A 17,849-nucleotide genomic window follows, 5' to 3' on the forward strand; every position below is an offset into this window, starting at 1 on the left:
TATTATTATTATTATTATTATTATTATTATTTAAATAACGAAAGAAAAAAAGATTGTGGATCTCTTGTTGTTCTTGTTTTGCTACGTATGTAGGTGGTACGTAAATATTGAATTACGAACGAGACTTAACTTGGTCCTAATTATTTTTTATACTCGAACGATGGTATTTTTTATTTTTTTATTCCTTTTTCTTCCCTTTCTTCTTCTTCTTCTTTTTCTTCTTTATCTCATATCATTATTATTGACGCTAAAAATTAAAAAGCGCGTCTCTCCTCGTCTCCTTTGATTTTATTCATAATAATTTGAATATTTGATCTCTCTCTCTCTCTCTCTCTTTCTATAACGATTTTCCAGCGAAAATCTTTTTTTCCTTTTCGCAAAATATCCTCCTCCACCACCACCTCCTCCTCCTCCTCTTTCGTTATACGTGTATTTACATAATTTTATATATAATTATAGCTCGGAACGAGCTCACGCATTAATCATTTTATTTATTTTATATTTATATTTATATATATATATATATTTATAGATTTTATTTATTTATTTATTTATATATCTAATCATGTCAAAACGCAATTTTTAAAATCATCCCTTCGCGTTCATCCAATTTGATTAATAGGAATATTCTCGATTTATATATAGGAAACTATGTGGTAGTTAATTAGCTTATCATCATCAACGTTGTTGTTGTGGCATCGAAAATGGCAATAAAACGTCGTCTTTATTTTTATTATTTATTAATTCTTTTCTCTATCTCTTTCTCTTTCTCTCCTCCCTCTCTCTCTCTCTCTTTTTTATTCTTTATCTTTAAAGATCAAATAACAATCCGATCTACTATTTTATAATAAAATCATAGCGATCTTTCGAGAGTGTCACAATGTTTACTCTGATGATTCATTTTAATCCTCACGGCTCTTCCGTACTTATTAATCGCATTATTAAATAATGAACTCCTTTTTTTCATTTGAATTTTATTTTCTTATTTTTATATCGTTAAACGAATTATTTCTTTTTTTTTTCTTTTCTTTTCATTTTTCAACCGAAATATTACGTTGTTCTTTTAATTATTTATTTTTTTTCTTTTTATTATGAAAAAAAGCGATAATAATAATAATAATTATCATCATCGTCATCACCTTCATCTTCATCGTAATAATAATAATAATAATAATAATAATATATAATAATAATATTAATAATAACAATAATAATTACAATCATAATCATAGTAATTAGAATAATTATTATTATTATTATAGTATAAGAGTCTCGGACGTAATCGTAATATGATCTACGTGTAATAATAATTTCTTTTAATAATTTTCTTCTTTTTTTTTCTTTTTCTTTATCTAATAAATTTATTTTCTTCCTTCTTCGTCGTTCGTCGGTATGTCTCTTCTTCTTCTTCTTCTTCTTCTTCTTTTATTTTTTTTTCCTTCATTATTTCATCAGAAGGAATTTTCTTTTCATAATTCGTCGCGATTAGAAAAATATTTGAAAAATAAAGCAGCGGCAAGAGTAATAATTTATTGTTAGCAGCGGCAGCAACAGCAGCGGCAGCAGCAATAATAGCAGCAACAGCATCATCATCATCATCATCATCATCATTATCATCATCATCATCGTCATCATTAATCAGTATTATTATTTTTTAATAGAATAAGTGTTGTTGCTCGAACGCGACATCGTAATTTTTCTTGTTCTCTCCTTCTTTCTCTCTCTCTCTCTCTCTCTATCTCTTTCTCTTTCTTTCTTATCGTTATAATTTTAACGCGAAAGATGAAAAAGTGTAGGACGATATTGACAAGTTTATTTAAAAATTAGCGTGGGATGGCAAAACCGTTGCGTGTATCGACGAACACTACGGTTTTATTGTTTTCTTATTTTCCTTATTCCTTTTATTAATCTCTAAGAAGCTTATTTCTAAAGATAAAAAGAGTGAGTGAGTGAAAGAGAGAGAGAGAGAGAAACGTACTCGTTATCAGAGATAGTTTCCTGTTTTTACACAATCAACCCTTTCATCTACTTATTTTTCCTTTTTCGTTTGAATTTCTTCTTCTTTTCTATTTCCTGAATAATCTGAAAATCACCAAATTTTTCTTCTGCCAACGAATTTCTTCTAACACCCTCGTTATCTCTCTCATTCTCTCTCTTCTCTCTAAACTCTTATGAACGAGTATACGAAAGAGTTTGCTTTAGAGAGAAAGAGAGGGAGAGAGAAATGCAATAAATGCGCGGAAAGACAAATGTGTGTGTGTGTGTGTGTGTTTAGTATGTGTGTGTGTATAAGAGAGAAAGAAATATAACTTTCTCGGCAAATCGAAGGTATTGTCATCAACTCGTTATAAATGTCCATTATGACGACAACGTGCACCGGAACAACAAAACATAATCAGCCATTTATTGTTGTTGTTGTTGTTCTTCTTCTTCTTTAATCAAATCTTGTTTAATCATTTAGTTTCTTCCTCTTCTAATATAATTCTCTTCCTTAAGATTTATTATATCACATATCCGGTGGCGTCGAAGCATGGATATCATTATCATTAATATTATTATTAATATTATTATTATTATTATTATTATTATTATTTGTTGTTTAAACGTGTATCATAAATCGATGCGTCGTGCGTGTGTCATATTTGCGTCATCATCTCACTGATCCCACCATTATCATTCCGTGTTCATTGTATCTCGCAGAATGACAACTTGTTGGTCATCTCCTTTGTTTGTTCCTGGTCTTGGCTGTTACCACCCTCGCTCTTGGGGCTGCCACCCTCGTCTAAAGAGCCCCCACCACTGCCGGGGGGGCAAATCGATTGTCATCTAAGTGCCAGGGTCGACACCATCGGTGGCCGGGACGGTTTGTTATCGAGTATCCTCTCGATCTCGCTCATTACGGTCGCGTTTAGCTTTGGGATTAACTGAAATTCAAAGATATTTCAATTTACATATTTTATCGGGAGTTTTTAACACGTAGGTATTATTTTTATCTATAGGAGGAGGGTAGTTGGGGGGTGGGAAGGAAAGGAGAGAAAAATATGTTTTATCCCTTTCTTTTTTTTTTTGTCTTCTAAATATAGAGTATACTTCGAAAGGATGAATACGATAATTATTAACACCTCGAATAATACCCTTTTGCTATTTTTAGACTTAGTATAAATATATACGGGACACACGTTGTCAAAACGTTCGATTTTAAAAGAAAAGAAAATATTACTTTCTAGTTAAAGGGTTTTATTCTACACGCTATGGTATATGTTTTCTTTTGATTTTTTTTTCGAATCTATATATCGGAATGACGATAATCATCGTGACGTATATTTACCTGTAAACTCTGAAGGCTCTCGTACAGTTGATCTGTATTTGACGCACCGAGGAGAAGGCACTGAACACTTTCATTCTTGAGAGACCACGCGATGGCTAATTGTCCGAATGAACATCCGAGCCTTTCGGCAAGTGCACAGACGTCCCTTAATTTATCCGAATATTTCCGCGTTTCCTCGTCCGCCGATTTGTCCTTCCAAGCGTATTCCTACAAAATGTAACAATTCGTATATATTCAATATATTCCTATATATATATATTTATTTATATTTTCTAGTTTTTTGTTTGTTAATTTTTATATATCCACACGAACATCTAACACATTCGATCCCTACCGTAGAATAATATAATAATCGAAACGTGTTTAACGATTAAAACGCACCTCCTTATACAAAGACTGCGTTTCATCTTCCGTCCAACTGAAGGAAGAATACTTATTCTGAAATTAAATTAACAACTTTCTGAATCGATCGAGAAAGAAGAAGTAGTAGTAGTAGTAGTAGTAGTAGTAGAAGTAGTTGAGGAATAAGGAAAGATGAGAAGAAAGGAAGGAAATAGTAAAAGAAGAAGAAGAAGAAGAGATGGAGTATTTTAAGGAGGGTTAGTTACCAACGTTCGATATAGTGAGCTCGAGTTTACCTTGTAAGAGGACCTCGAGAGGAAGGACACTCCGCAATCTTCCGGCTTGGATGACACCATTCCGATGGTGACCGTGGACCATGCCATTAAACCGACACCTAAAACAAAGTGGAACAAAAAAAAAAGTATAAACGTCAAGTATACATTTTATAGGATCAATAATCTTGAATGATAACGTTAATATATTTATATATATGATCAAATATTTATTCGACATAAATAGTAATTAGGTTTACCGATTTTATTGTACAATTCCGGCATATATAGTTCAGGTTTCTCTCTATAGAAAAGATGATATTCGGCTTGTTCGACAATCGGGGTGACACAATTGAATTGTCGACAATTCGTATAGGCCTCCATGATCTCAACGGGAGACCATCGTGACGTACCCCAGTACATTACCCAGCCTTTGCTTATCACGTAATTCATAGCTCGTACTATCTCTGAAAAGAGAACGTGTAAACAGATGTTATAAGAGATTATCAAGGTGTCTCGATTACTATCATTTTATATTATACTTGTCTTTTTCGTCGTTGTGTCATTATCGTGTCGTAAATGCGTTTCTGATTATTTTTTTTTGTTGGTAAATAACACGTGAATGATCGATTGAAAAATTTGTATTTTTCCTTTCTGTATATGTATATATATATATCGTTTTAAAAATGATCGATAACTTTGAAATTTCGTAAAACATTATTTTATCTATTTGTATTGTCCCGAAAAAATTTCTCTTTCTTTTATATTCACAAGACTAAAAATTCATAGAAAATATTCGACAATAACATTTAGAAATCTTTTAACAAATGATTTTTGCGTGTAAAAGCAAAGAGGAATGGTTAAAGTATACCGGAAGAAATTCCTCTCATTGAAAGTAAGAAACCTATTTATACCTCTACCTAGTATTCGTATTTATATCTCACATTTAGAACGCATTCGTGCGTAATTTTACGATCCTCTTATACACAACCCTCCCCTTCCCCTATCTCCATCTTTCTTACAGTCATTACGAATTTACGAGATCTTAATATACCCGGATTTTTACAATTTATTTCACGCGTGCAACAGTATTTTCAGATTTTTACGATTACGATTAGTAATAAAAAAAAGTTATCCGAGTAAAATCTAAATTATTTGCTTGGTAATCGATCGTTAGTTGCAATAAAGTCGAGTGGGATTTCTAGGAATCACACGGAAAAAGAAATAAAATAAAAGAGAGAGAGAGAGGGGGGGGGGGGAAGAGGCGAAAACGAGTACAGGTAAAATCGATAGAATATGGAACGTTTGTCTCAAAGCTTACCTTCCATCGGACACATTGGATCGACTTTGTGAATCATGACGATATCGATGTAGGACAGCTGCAACCTGACCAAGGACGCTTGCACAGATTCGATAATGTGCTTACGCGATAGTCCTCGTCCCTCTGTCCTGTCGAAAATGATTCATTTTTTTAAACATATTAATCTAAAGATAATTTAAAACGATCGTTGTTAATATAACACACACACACACATACACATATTATTCTGTCGATGAAAATTAATTTATTACTTACATACAAATCAAGAGAAAGATAACATGATTGAATGAGAAAGAGAGAGAGAGAGATACCTGGTGTGCAACGAATTTGAAAACGTTCAGTGATTGTTAACCATTTTTGTTAGATTTTTCATCTTAAATCATTAAATGTTTCAATGCAATTAATAAATACGTGAACGTGTACCACCGATGGTATACACGGCCTGAATAGAAAGTTTGAAGCGTATCATTAGTGGTACACGTGTTAATCGTCGAGAAAAATGATTTTTTATTTTTCTGCAAGAATCATTGGATTTTATCCAACCATTTCTCCTATTGTTTTTCAACGATCATACGGAACTTGAATAGAAAATGATAAACAAAAAAAAGAAACAAGGGTGCACATAGGCATACGTGTGAAAGAAAGAAGGGGGGCAAAACGAAGAAGAAAAACAAAAAAAAAAAGAAACGATAAAAACACAACGGAGAAAGAGAAAAAAATAGTAAAGTTAAAATCTTTCTCACACATCGATCGCATTCAGCCGCGACCTCCTTTTGTCGTGTTTCTTTTCTCTCTCTTGTACATATATATGCACATATATATATATATACATACACGTATTTCGTATCTTTTGTCGAGAAAAGGCTCGTGCATTGAAACGAGCCCTCACCTCACCGAGGCCAACGTGGTGGAACGTTTTAAACTGGACAGTTCGTGGACAACAATAAGCTTTCGCAAAGCCTTTCAAGCATACGTGTGAGAAAAAGTATTAAACGGACAGGCAGATGAACAGACAGACAGATAGGACGGATAGATAAGACGTTTATAGAAAGAGAGAGAGAGTTTTCACATAGAAAACTTTCCTTGCATCTCTCTCTCTCTCTCTCTCTCTCTTTTTCTTTCTTTCTTTTATGTTCACCATTCGAAGAACACAAAAGTACAGTCAATGGTTTAACACACTTCATATTCTATTCGTATATTCGGTTTGACATACATTGTATATGTACGGTACATACATTATTACATATATACATACATAGGTTGGTACACATACATATACACACATACTTACGTGTGCGGTTAACAGCGCGTGCGACCTGACATTCGGTTGTACTACTTTCCACCCCCTAAGCTGTACGATCGAACGCGTTTACACCACTGGAATGCGTTCTACTTGGTATCGAATAGAACGAGGAGAACATACTTTGTATCTATGTATATATGTATGTATATATGTATTTATATATATATATTTTATATATATAAGTAGGTATGTATTTTACGTGGGCTAATTCCCCCGTTATGCGAGAATTGTTTCTCAGTTTTCTTCTCCATTGTTTTCTCTAAGGCCACTTTTATCAAATACACTTTGCCGTATCGTCATATTATTTTTTTAAACGTCGATTGTTTATTTAAACACTGTTATCTTTTTTTCTTTGTTTTATTTGTACGTGGTCATTTTTGTTCTTTTATTACGATCGAACGTTTGTCAATTTCGCGAGTGCTGTGCGAAATGTTATTTGAAATTTAGTTGCTTTTTTTTTGTTTTGTTTTGTTTTTAATTTCTACAAAAATTACGCGACGTTAAATTGAAAAAAGAAAAATATAAACCGAATGGATATATAGTTCGCGTTACGTTCGGTTAAAATTAATATTCGTTCGTTTTTATTTTATTATATTTTTCTTTAGTTTCCGTCAAAACATTTAACGACAACAACGACGACGACGAAATTATTTTTATTAAGAAGATTAAAAAAAATGTGTGCCTCAACGCGAACGAGTTTATCGTGAAACTAAAGTCGAAAGAAAAATTCACGAAGAACGTTATAGTTGCGTTTTGTTAACAACATTTTCCTCCCCCGACCCCATCAAGTTTCTCGATAATTCGATAATAATGGCGTAGACAATTTTTATCTTTTTTTTTTTCCTTGGTAATCTTTTTCCTTCGGTCTCACCATCCGTATACAAATATTATTAACGACGATTAAAAAACGTAAAGAAAAAACGTGCGAACAGGGGGTGGGGTGGAGGGATGGAGGAAAACAAAAAGGATGCATAAAAAAAATTTGAAAAAAAGAAGTCAATATTCTTCATCATCATCATCATCGTAGTAATACGAAAAATTTGTATTCCCTGTTTCTCTTGGAAATTCTTTCCGGGTTTACGAGCGGGATCAAAACGAATTTTCCCAACAGTGTCCTCGACGTAAAGCGTGCCCTAATTAAAATCGACACTTTCGTTGTACTATCCTCGCGTTCTCACATACACACAGACATCTCTCTCTTTCTCTTTTTCTTTCTCTTTCTCTCCCTCGTTCTTTCTTCTTTCTCCCGTACGTTTCCAAAGTCAATTACGGAGTTAACTTTCGAGCTAACGTGCAACAGCTTTCGTAGGGTATCCCTTTCTCTCGATTTAATTACCGTATCGTTTAAAAGTCCACGTTCGAGATAACGAAGAAGTTTTTCAAACATTGAGTTTAAAAAAGTTTCTACTATTTTTTTCTTCTTATCATTGAATAAAATCGATAGAAAAAAAAAGAAGAAAAAGGAAAGAAAAATTTATGCAGATTGTTTGATTATATGCAACGAGATAAATGAAAACTTGTTTGTTTTGCCAAACAAATTTTTCATACAAAAGTATTATCGAATTATTTCGTACATATATGAGGGAATAAATAACGCACACTTATGAAAAGAAAAAATGTGTGTGTGTGTGTGTGTGTGTTATAAAATTTGTCTTACTTCGTGTTCCAATATATTTTCGTCGTAACGACGTAGCTCGAACGGTTCCATGCACGGCGCAATAAAATCCGGCCGAATTGTATTTCGGCACGATGACCGCTATGCGCTTCGCTCAAATCGAACACATTGATGCCACTGTCGTATGCAAGTGCAACGACGGCTTCGGCGGTTTCCTCGTTGCCGCATCCCCCAACGCCAAAGGTGGTCCAAGTACCTAATAAAATAACCAATAGATAACATTACGATTAATAATTCACAACTAAATCGTTGGAAACACAAACTTGTTAATTGGATTAATTTACGATTTTTATATATATTTTTTTAATACAACTTTTAACGTCAATATTTCGTAACGTTGTTATTTTTAATGACTATCAAATAATACATTTGTTAATAATATATTTGTATTATTTCATAAAATGAATAAATTGTTATCGTTGGTCGTTTTGATTCGTCAGGCATTCCGAACAAATAAATAAATAAATAAATAACTCAAATATTTTTCATGTACAAAGTAGGATCGATAGATGATGTTATCGCGATGGTCGAATTTGTAAAATAAAAGTTCGATAGGAAAATGTCGAGTTCGCGAGATATCGAACAAAAAAAAGGGAGATCATCGAAAGGCGAGAATTTTATTTGACAATTCCTATTACAATCGAACGGTATCGAAGCGTATACGATAACGATTATTCGATACGTTCGTTTTCATTTTCATCTTTTAGATTTATATATATATTTTTTCTTTTTTTTTTTTCATTCCCTTCCTCCCATCAAATTAATCAACATTCGTACAGTTATTCTTTGTAAGAGAACTTTTCTATAACTCGCTTCAATAAATATATTGTATATTCGTTTTTAATTCGTACCACGGTTCAAATATTTATAATACATGGTACATTTTTAAAAACATAGATATTCGTATAGATTATTTTATATTAGAAGAGAGGAAAAAATTTCTTATAAATAAATAAATGACTTTAAAACAATATTGACGTATAACAAGCAAGCAAGCAAGGAAGCAACGAATGAAAACGTTGCTTTAAAGTATCGAACAAGAGTAAAATAAATAAAAAGGAAAAAAGTAACGTGTAGAAGAAACGAGATCAAAGAATAAGAATGAAAAATGTATAAGATAGAAAAGAAATAAAAATAAAAATTCAGTAGTAGTCTTCTTACCTAATCCAACATTGGAAACACGTAGACCACTTTTTCCCAAGTTGCGATAACGAATACCTGGCGATGGATGCTGTAAACGTTGCGCTTGTGCAGCAATGCAGCTAGTCAGTAGCTGCTCTTTCGTTCCTGCTGTGTTGCTGCAGTGCACTCCTGTCTCCGCACCACCGCCACCGCCGTTGAACTCTTCCATGCAATCCAAACTGGCTATGGGTGCGCGACACCTGCGACAAATTCACGAAGAAGACGACGTGCCAATGAACAAAAAAAAGATATCTTCGTTTTGATCATAATGAAAACTCTTAACGAAGAGAGAGAGAGAGAGAGAAAGAATTTTTCCTATTTTTTTTGTCTTTTTTTTCCTCAAGCATCGCAAAATACCATACACGATGGAAATATTTGCATCGTGTTCCCAACTTTTTTCTAACGCACGAGGAAAACTTTATGCGCATCTTTTTTTCTCGAGCTTCTCGTTTTTCCATCGGAAACGTTGAGAACAAAAAATACTCCATGCATTTAAAGCTACAGCTCGAATAAATTTATTCGACGAATAACATTAAAGATTCTTCGAGAGATACTTTCTTCGACACAATTATTTTCTTATTTTACGATAATACTTGTGCGAGAAAGTTTGCAGTTAGAATAAGATTATTTGGCAATAAGCAACAATTACAAACAACGATAACAACTATGATGACAAGACAACAATAACAACAACTATAACAAACAACGACAATGCAACGATGTAAAGCTTCGTAATACGTTTTTGTAAAAAAAAGAAAAGAATAATGAAAAATAAAATTAAAAAAAAATATCCTCATCGCAATATCAGAAGCATACTACTCTCGAAGATGGGACGATGATCTATATGCGCAGTCAGTCGGTCACTTTTCCAAATTGGATAACTTTTTGTCTTCTCCTTTCATTTTATTTTTATTCGAAACTCTTAAACAAAGTTCTTTGATAATACTTTTTCTAGGTATACCATTGAAACGAATTAAAATTCATTGATTAATGGAACAACGAGATTACTTTTTTACAATTTCGAATATAAAATGTCGACAACTATTTGTCATCGATGTTACATAAACACATTAATTACTTATACGTTTATAAAATATTTAAGATAAGAGTATGTTTTTCATTTGGAAAAGTGTTCGAATATTTTTACTCTGACTCTGTATATATAATAAAATATAAAAGTATATATGTATATATATACAACCACGTTATATTGAAAAAGTTTTGCTCGAATGAGAAAACACGACGAAAGATATATAAAAGATTATTCTTAAAGTTGTATGCATATATTTTTAATTTTCCTTTTTACCATCTCCCGTCGTTGTATACGTCAATATATCAAACGTTATATATACACACTATACATATATAAATAGATATAATAGAATATAGGTAAGAAAAAAAATAAAATAAAAAAGGGATGTACTTTCGAAAGGTTTTCTCCTTCATTTGAAGAAAAAAGTGATAAATGAAGATGCTCGATTACGTATGTGTATGTCTATGAAATATGCGTTTTTGTTGTTGCATAAATGATAGAGTAAAACGCGGGACTCGTTGTCGTGGTTGTTAGATTATGTTTGTGCCCCTTTAAAGTCCGGGACTACCGCAAGGACTCCAATGTGGGTCACCAGCGCGGAAAACGATACCTACGCTCTTTATTATTCGTTCAGAACGTATTTAAGCGGGGCTCTCCTCTCTCTCTCTCTCTCTCTCTCTCTCTCTCCCTTTTTCTCCCTTTTACTTTTTCTTTTTATTATTCAAGCTGATACAACACACACGTTGCGCCGAGGACCTAGGCTAACATCCCTCCTCTCTTTTTCCTAAAACGTTTCTATTCGGATATACAGAATTTACAAATGTGTGTGTGTGTGTGTGTTTTGTGTCGTTTTAAAATCCATCATGCATCTATTTTCGTCAGTTGTGTCCATATCTTCTTGATAGTTTCGTTCATTCAATGTTTTTTTTTCTCAATTGAAATCATCCTTCTTTCTTCCTATTGTTCCTTTCTGTTTTTTATTTATTAATTATCGATATACGTAGACAAATGTATATAAAAAACGTTTGGTAGAAAAAAAAAGATTAGTTTAAGTATCTTTGTTTTGTTGTTGTTGATATGATCGTATTATAATGGGTATAAAAATCGAATCGATTTATTTCAATCGATTTATATTCCATCCTCCTTTGATGTTATTAACATAGGAACGGGATTTAGGATCGAAGGAAAATTCGTTTAGATCAACGACGACGACGAGTCCATCGTAGAATAACTTACCGATAAATCGTTGGCAGTGGATAAGAATCGTCGTCCTCCATGCTGCTGTTCGTATTCGCGTTGTTATTCGTATCATTTCCCCCGGTCGACGTATTTGCGAGATTGCAGAGCATTAGTCGTGACATTACTTACGACGACTAATTTGCTCAATTTGCGTCCGTGATCGGGAGATTCGGCCACCCACGAAGATTCAATCTTATTCTCTTTATTTTATTCTCTTCTTTTTCTTTTATCTATCCGTAGTTGGATCGTCGTGAAACCGATGAGATGATAGATTCTCTCTCACGAAGGAGGAATTGGCTTAATCGAATGAATTTTTAATTTTTATAATATGCGAGATTCGTGACGTTTATTAATCCACGCGTACCGTTAACGCTTTGTTTTAGTTTCTTTTATTTTTTATTTTTTTTTTATTTTTTTTAGGCACTAGTTTCTCCCCTTCTCTCAATAATATATTCTTTTCAACTGAATATTTATTTTTTCCCACCTCTGTCTTACCGACTTCCCATTCCTTTCTATTTCTTTATATATTCTTCTCTATCACGCTTATTCCCTCGTGTGTTTTTCTTTTCCTTATTACTTTATTTATATCGAATAACTTCTTATCCTTAGGCACCTCGTATTTTTGTTTTTGTTTTTTTTTTTTATTTTTATTTTTATATGTTTTAAAAAGAGATAAAAGCTCGTTCGGTTTCGGCTTTTTAACCGAACGTGTCGCGTTCCCAGCTGAGGGATATGATATTCGTACATATACACATAACACACACGTATATTATTATTATATACGTATCGTCAACATTGTTACGCGCTTGCTTATTCCTCGATATACATGAAAATCATAATAATTTCTGATTTAATTATGTGCGCGTGACTTATTTTATTCATTTAAATATATATATATATATATCATATATAATACATATACATATATATATATATATTTATATGAATACCCTTCTCTTTATTTTTCCTGCTTTTTTGTCTATTATTATTTTATTTAAATTTAAATTTTTCTAATAATCAATGAGAGAATGATCGATATGAACGTTGGATATGTGTGTCTAAATCCGAGATGTGTATATTATTCCGAGCCGAATATTAAATTGGCCCTTTTTCTTTTTTTTTTCTTTGTTTTAAAATATAAATCGAGCTAATAACGCGTCTCCCCCCCCGTCGCAACCACCACTACCTATTCCTCCAAATCCTCTTTTTCCTTTTCCGTTTCTTCTTCGTTCACTTTCCTTCCTTTTTATCGAGGTTTCTTCCTTAACTCTCCTCGTCTTATTCGCCAGCTCGACCGATCCAGGAAACCTGCTCCTGGTGCACCTCCACTTCCACCACCACCACCTCCACCACCACAACCACCACCACCACCACCACCACCACCTCTCTTCGATACCAACACCAAATCCAGCTCCAGTTTCGAAATGATTAATACCAATGGGTATTCCTTCAATCAATTTTCTCAAAGAAGATGATACAACACGATATTAGGACAGATTACAATTCCTATGTAAAAACTCGAGAGATTAGGATAGTCGTGAGATGCATAAACCACGCGATTCCAAATATCATTCTCCTTGTGTTTGACAAAACCTCTTTTTTTTTTTTCTATTTATTTTCCTCTTTGCTTTATTATATTTGATGATATTAATATATCTTCCTCTCCTTATTTTTATTTTTTTTTTTCTATGCGTCTTATGATTTATTTCATTCGCATAACCTTTTTATTCTTCACTTTTTAATTGAAATTTTTCCTCTCTTTTTCACACAAGTCGAACGAAAATTTAATTCGTTTCATTTAGAAGAGTAAAACTATATATATATATGAATTTATCTGGCCGATATAATACGCGATATGATACACGATTTGATTTTTGTCTTTCTCTCAAAAATGGATTTATATATTATATGATATAATATATATATATGTATATGTATATACGAACGTATAGATTATATACGATTTCATATATTGCTCGTTACCCGCGAACGATGTTATATATTTTTTTTCCTCTCTCTCTCTCTCTCTCCCTTCTTTCTTCTTTCGGGGCAGGGGGAGGAGGGTAAATTTTTTTTATCTCTTATTTCTTTTCTTTTCTATTTTTTTCCCTCTTTCTTTCTTTCTTTCTTTCTTTTTTTTTTAATATATTTTTTTTCTTTCCTTTCCTTTCCTTTCCTTTAAATATGAACGAACACGATGGAACAACACCGGTTTGAGTAAAATGAATAAAGCAGCACACCCAAAAATTCGTGACGATGATGAATAACGACAATGAAGAAGAAGAAGAAGAAGAATTAGAAGAAGAAGAAGAAGAAGAAGAAGAAAACAAAAATGAAAAAAGGAACAGAAAATATTCGTAGAAACGGGGGTTCCGAGAGACGTGCGGCGAGTGTCGTGCACCCTGCGCGGTAGGCAACACTGCACACACTCCGCTCGTTTCGACTCGCCTCGAGATAGAAGCCGCCGTTAACACCCTCCTACCAACTCCCCCATCCCATCCCGCCCCCACCACCTCCTTTCCGCCCTTTCCTTTCCACCACCTGCACCACCCCCTTCTCCTCTCGGTGTTCGGTGGTGCCGCTGGTGCTGCTGGTGCTGGTGCTGCTACCGTTTCTCTTGGTGGGGGGGGGTTGTTAGATGGGTGGGGTGGGGAAAGGAGGGTTGTTTCTCGCACGGGAATCTGCGTGGGAGCTTCGTCGTCGTCGTCGTCGTCGTCGACTTTCCCGACGACGATCGAGAAGGGTTTGTGTGCGCGCGTCGTTGTCCTCAGTCGATTCTTCGAGTTCTACCCTCTCTCTCTCTGTCTCCCTCTTATTCTTTCTTTTCCTATCTCAAAAATCTTTCTTTCGAGTTTCGAGAGGATACCTTTTATACGTACTTCACTACTAATAGTGTACTACTATATACTTGACTACCACTACAATTAAAAGTCTAACTACCATTACTGCTACCACTACTACTATTACTACTGCTACTTACCCCTTCTCAAGTCCCAAGCAGGTAAATTCATATACAAGCCCGTTTGAAAAATAAAAGTCTAACTAATTTAATCTCTTCTTAAGTGTTACAGACAGAAATGAATAATAAATAAAAGATATAAGATATATATATATATGTGTGTATGTATAAAAATATATGTATTATTTAGATATATAATTAATTGTGTACTGATTAAAAGAGAAAAGAAACGAAAACACAAGAATGTGTCGACGATGGATTTGAAAATAGAGACGGAAAATTTGGAGTCCTCCTCTTATTAGAAATAAAGAAATAATAATCCTCTTCTCTTTAATGATATCAAATAAAAGGGGATGCTTGAAAAGAGGAGAGAAAGAAAGAGAGAGAAAGAGAGAGAAAGAGAAAAAAATCTTCTTCGATAGGATTGGAAAAAGTAAGGAAGCACGTGATTGCTAAACGCGCGTGGGTCTCGCGATTAGAGAGGGCACGAAAGGAAGATTCTACGTGCGAAGGAAGTACCGATACTATGCTGGACTATGCGCATGGTGAAAAAGGGTGGTTAGTTGAGAGAGGAGAAAGAGGAGGAGGAGGATCTGCTTGGAAAATGGTAGAGGTAGAAGTGGAGAAGGTGTAGAAAACGCACGCACACCTATGCACTACGAGGCGCTACGTTCGCTAAATTTGTCCCTTCTTCCGGTCTCTCTCTCTCTCTCTCTATCCATCTATTTATCTATCTATCCATCTATCTTTATCACCATCTCTACCACTATTTCTATCTCTCTCTTTCTCTCTCTCTTTCTCCGTTACACACTCGAGTTGGATACACGCGATGGCGAGCGTTACGTGTGCTCGAGTTTTCATCGGCGCGCACGCGATACCCCTTTTCAAAGAGGGGAAAAAGGTGGAAGGGCGGGAGGGGGGAGTGTAGGGTTGGTTGATTTGGCGAAGGTGGACTCGGTAGAGAGATAGATGGAGGTGATGGCGGTGCCGGTGATATGGTGGTGTCGATGGTGCTGGTGCTGGTGCTGGTGGTGGTGCTGCTGCTGGTGGTGGTAGTGGTGGTACCGAAGCTTTAAGGGTAGGGGGATGGTTTGGCGAAGCAAACGTTTCATCGGCAACGCCGCATTGCAGATCTGCTGCGCTGACGCGCAACCAAACCTAGCCTAACCTTTCTTGCGCGCCTTCCTTCGTCGTTCGTAGTCGACCTACCGACCTACCCATACACGTTTTCCATCTCAAAACTACCCTCCATCTCTCCCACTCTCCCCCACCTCTACTCTTCCTTTCTTTTTTCCCATTTGGATACCCTTTACTCTTGGATCGATGGAAACGTTCGATATTTCTTTCCCGTTGTTGGAAATTAGGGCTCTATACTGTCGTTCGAAACTATACTATTATCATTATTACTATTATTACTATTATTATTATTACTACTACTACTACTATTACTTCTCCTTCTTCTTCTACGTTAGTTTTTATTTTATTTTTTCTGCCTCGTATTTTCCTTATTGAACGTTGGTATCCGGTTGACACTATTTTCCTCTCAAATAAGCTTTTCCAATAATCGTCTGGTTTTATCGACTTAACTTCCCCTCCCCCCCTCTCTCTCTCTCTCTTTTTCTCTAATCGTTACACTCTCTAACGCGTTTAATCGCAGCAGTTTATCGCAAAACGAACGATTCATCGAAGATCGCAAACTACCGGAACCTCTCTCGTGACCCCCTTCCCCTATCTCCCACCCTCTCCCTCCCTCCCTCTCTCTCTCTTTACCTTTTTTTCCGTCTTCCTCTTTTCCGGCCTTTTCCAGCACGTAAACTTTGAAGCAGCCATCTCTACCTCTTCTAACTCTTTTACCCACCCAAACCTAACAACCCTTGTAGCTTCGACTAAAAGGTTTCCGTGTGTGGTACGATTTCGAAGCGATTATCTCTACCACGACTGCATGACCGATGAATCGATTAGCGTGTGTTGTTTCTTGCACGAATAGCGTGTTTAAGCGTCTAGTCAACGTGAAAACCTTGTCATCTTTTTCTTATCTACTTTTTTTAATCTTATTTCATTATTTCAAAAACTTTTACATATACAGTTATATATATATAATTAATTTTTATAACTCCTACGTACAATGTATTTTACGTATAAATGTATAATAAGTTTTTTTTTTTTATCTCTATAGTATATACAAAAAAAGATATTATTATCTTACCCTTATTAACTCGTACGATAAGTATTATCCTAAAAGATAGTTCTTCACGTGTAACACGTAACCACCGAATTCTCGAGAGGATGAATATATATATTTTGTTTTATATATATATATATACATATATTCATTCACACCATAGTTTCTTCTCTCTCTCTCTCTCCCTCTCCCTCTCCCTCTCTTTCTCTCTCTTACCCTCTCTCTTTTATTCTTTCGAGTGCACGCGAGACACGTTGCGGGTATAATCTTACACCTCTACTTCCGTAACCGCTGTTTAAAAAAACCAAACTCGCACGCAACTTTCTTTGTTTTCCTCTATTATCCCCCCTGTCTCCCCCTGACAAAATTAAAAAGAGGGTTATGTATATAGAAAGAAGAAAATCAAATCTGTCGTACGCGTAAGGTGGTCAGATGAAATAAAAAACACACACAAACGGAGAAAAATATGATAGAAAGATTGAAACAGGTATTAAAGGAAATAAAAAACGAATGGAAATAAGTAGACGGATAAATGGAAAGATAGACGAATAGATAGACGGATAGATAGATAGATAGATAGATAGAAAAGGAAAGAGAAAGAGAAAGAGGGAAATAGAGCAAAACAGCTTGGTTCGCTGCTAAAATTTCACTGGCCGCTCGCGGACGACTTTCTCTCCCCCGTTCGTTCGTTAGACGTCGTTTCCTCTCTCTCTCTCTCTCTCTCTCTTCCCATGCATGTGTGTATGTGTGTCTCTTTATCGTGTAGAAGAGCGGGAAATACGTGCAACGAGGCGAACACGTCATTGAATTCGTGCCAAGGGTAATATGGATTCTGCGGCATGCGATCTCGAAAGCTTTTCGGGGAGAAATAGAAGAGAGAGAGAGAGAGAGAGAGAGAGAGAAGAAAATAGATAGAATAGGAGATACAGTATGTGTGAGAAAGAGAGAGAGAGAGAGAGAGACGAGACGATATTCCTTCGCTCGATCTTTCTTCTTCAACGTGTCCCAATTGT

The 17,849-nt window shown here is 34.9% G+C and overlaps 1 protein-coding gene and 1 long non-coding RNA gene across 5 annotated transcripts; one reads left to right on the forward strand and one right to left on the reverse strand.

Moving 5' to 3' along the window:
- Window positions 1–1,860: 1,860 nt before the first annotated feature.
- LOC122523629 lies at window positions 1,861–17,748 on the forward strand. The gene is made up of 2 exons (XR_006305338.1): window positions 1,861–1,949; window positions 17,709–17,748. It is a non-coding gene; the product is annotated as an uncharacterized LOC122523629 (long non-coding RNA).
- On the reverse strand, window positions 1,900–17,263 carry LOC122523624 (voltage-gated potassium channel subunit beta-2). Of its 4 annotated transcripts, none has more exons than XM_043645503.1 (9): window positions 16,861–17,263; window positions 9,403–9,623; window positions 8,224–8,437; window positions 5,264–5,391; window positions 4,203–4,409; window positions 3,967–4,064; window positions 3,710–3,766; window positions 3,329–3,535; window positions 1,900–2,924 (listed from the first exon to the last, which is right to left on the reverse strand). In XM_043645503.1, the coding sequence occupies exons 2-9, from the start codon at window positions 9,590–9,592 to the stop codon at window positions 2,823–2,825; spliced, it is 1,203 nt and encodes a 400-aa protein (XP_043501438.1). In that variant the 5' UTR covers window positions 9,593–9,623; window positions 16,861–17,263; the 3' UTR covers window positions 1,900–2,822. The 4 variants fall into 4 exon arrangements, with proteins under 4 accessions (XP_043501438.1, XP_043501437.1, XP_043501435.1 ...); XM_043645502.1 differs by lacking the exon at window positions 16,861–17,263 and adding an exon at window positions 14,676–16,776; XM_043645500.1 differs by lacking the exon at window positions 16,861–17,263 and adding an exon at window positions 11,693–12,619.
- Window positions 17,749–17,849: the final 101 nt, after the last annotated feature.

Source organism: Polistes fuscatus, unplaced genomic scaffold, assembly GCF_010416935.1.
Source record: "Polistes fuscatus isolate 324 unplaced genomic scaffold, CU_Pfus_HIC Scaffold6, whole genome shotgun sequence".
NCBI lineage: Eukaryota > Metazoa > Arthropoda > Insecta > Hymenoptera > Vespidae > Polistes > Polistes fuscatus.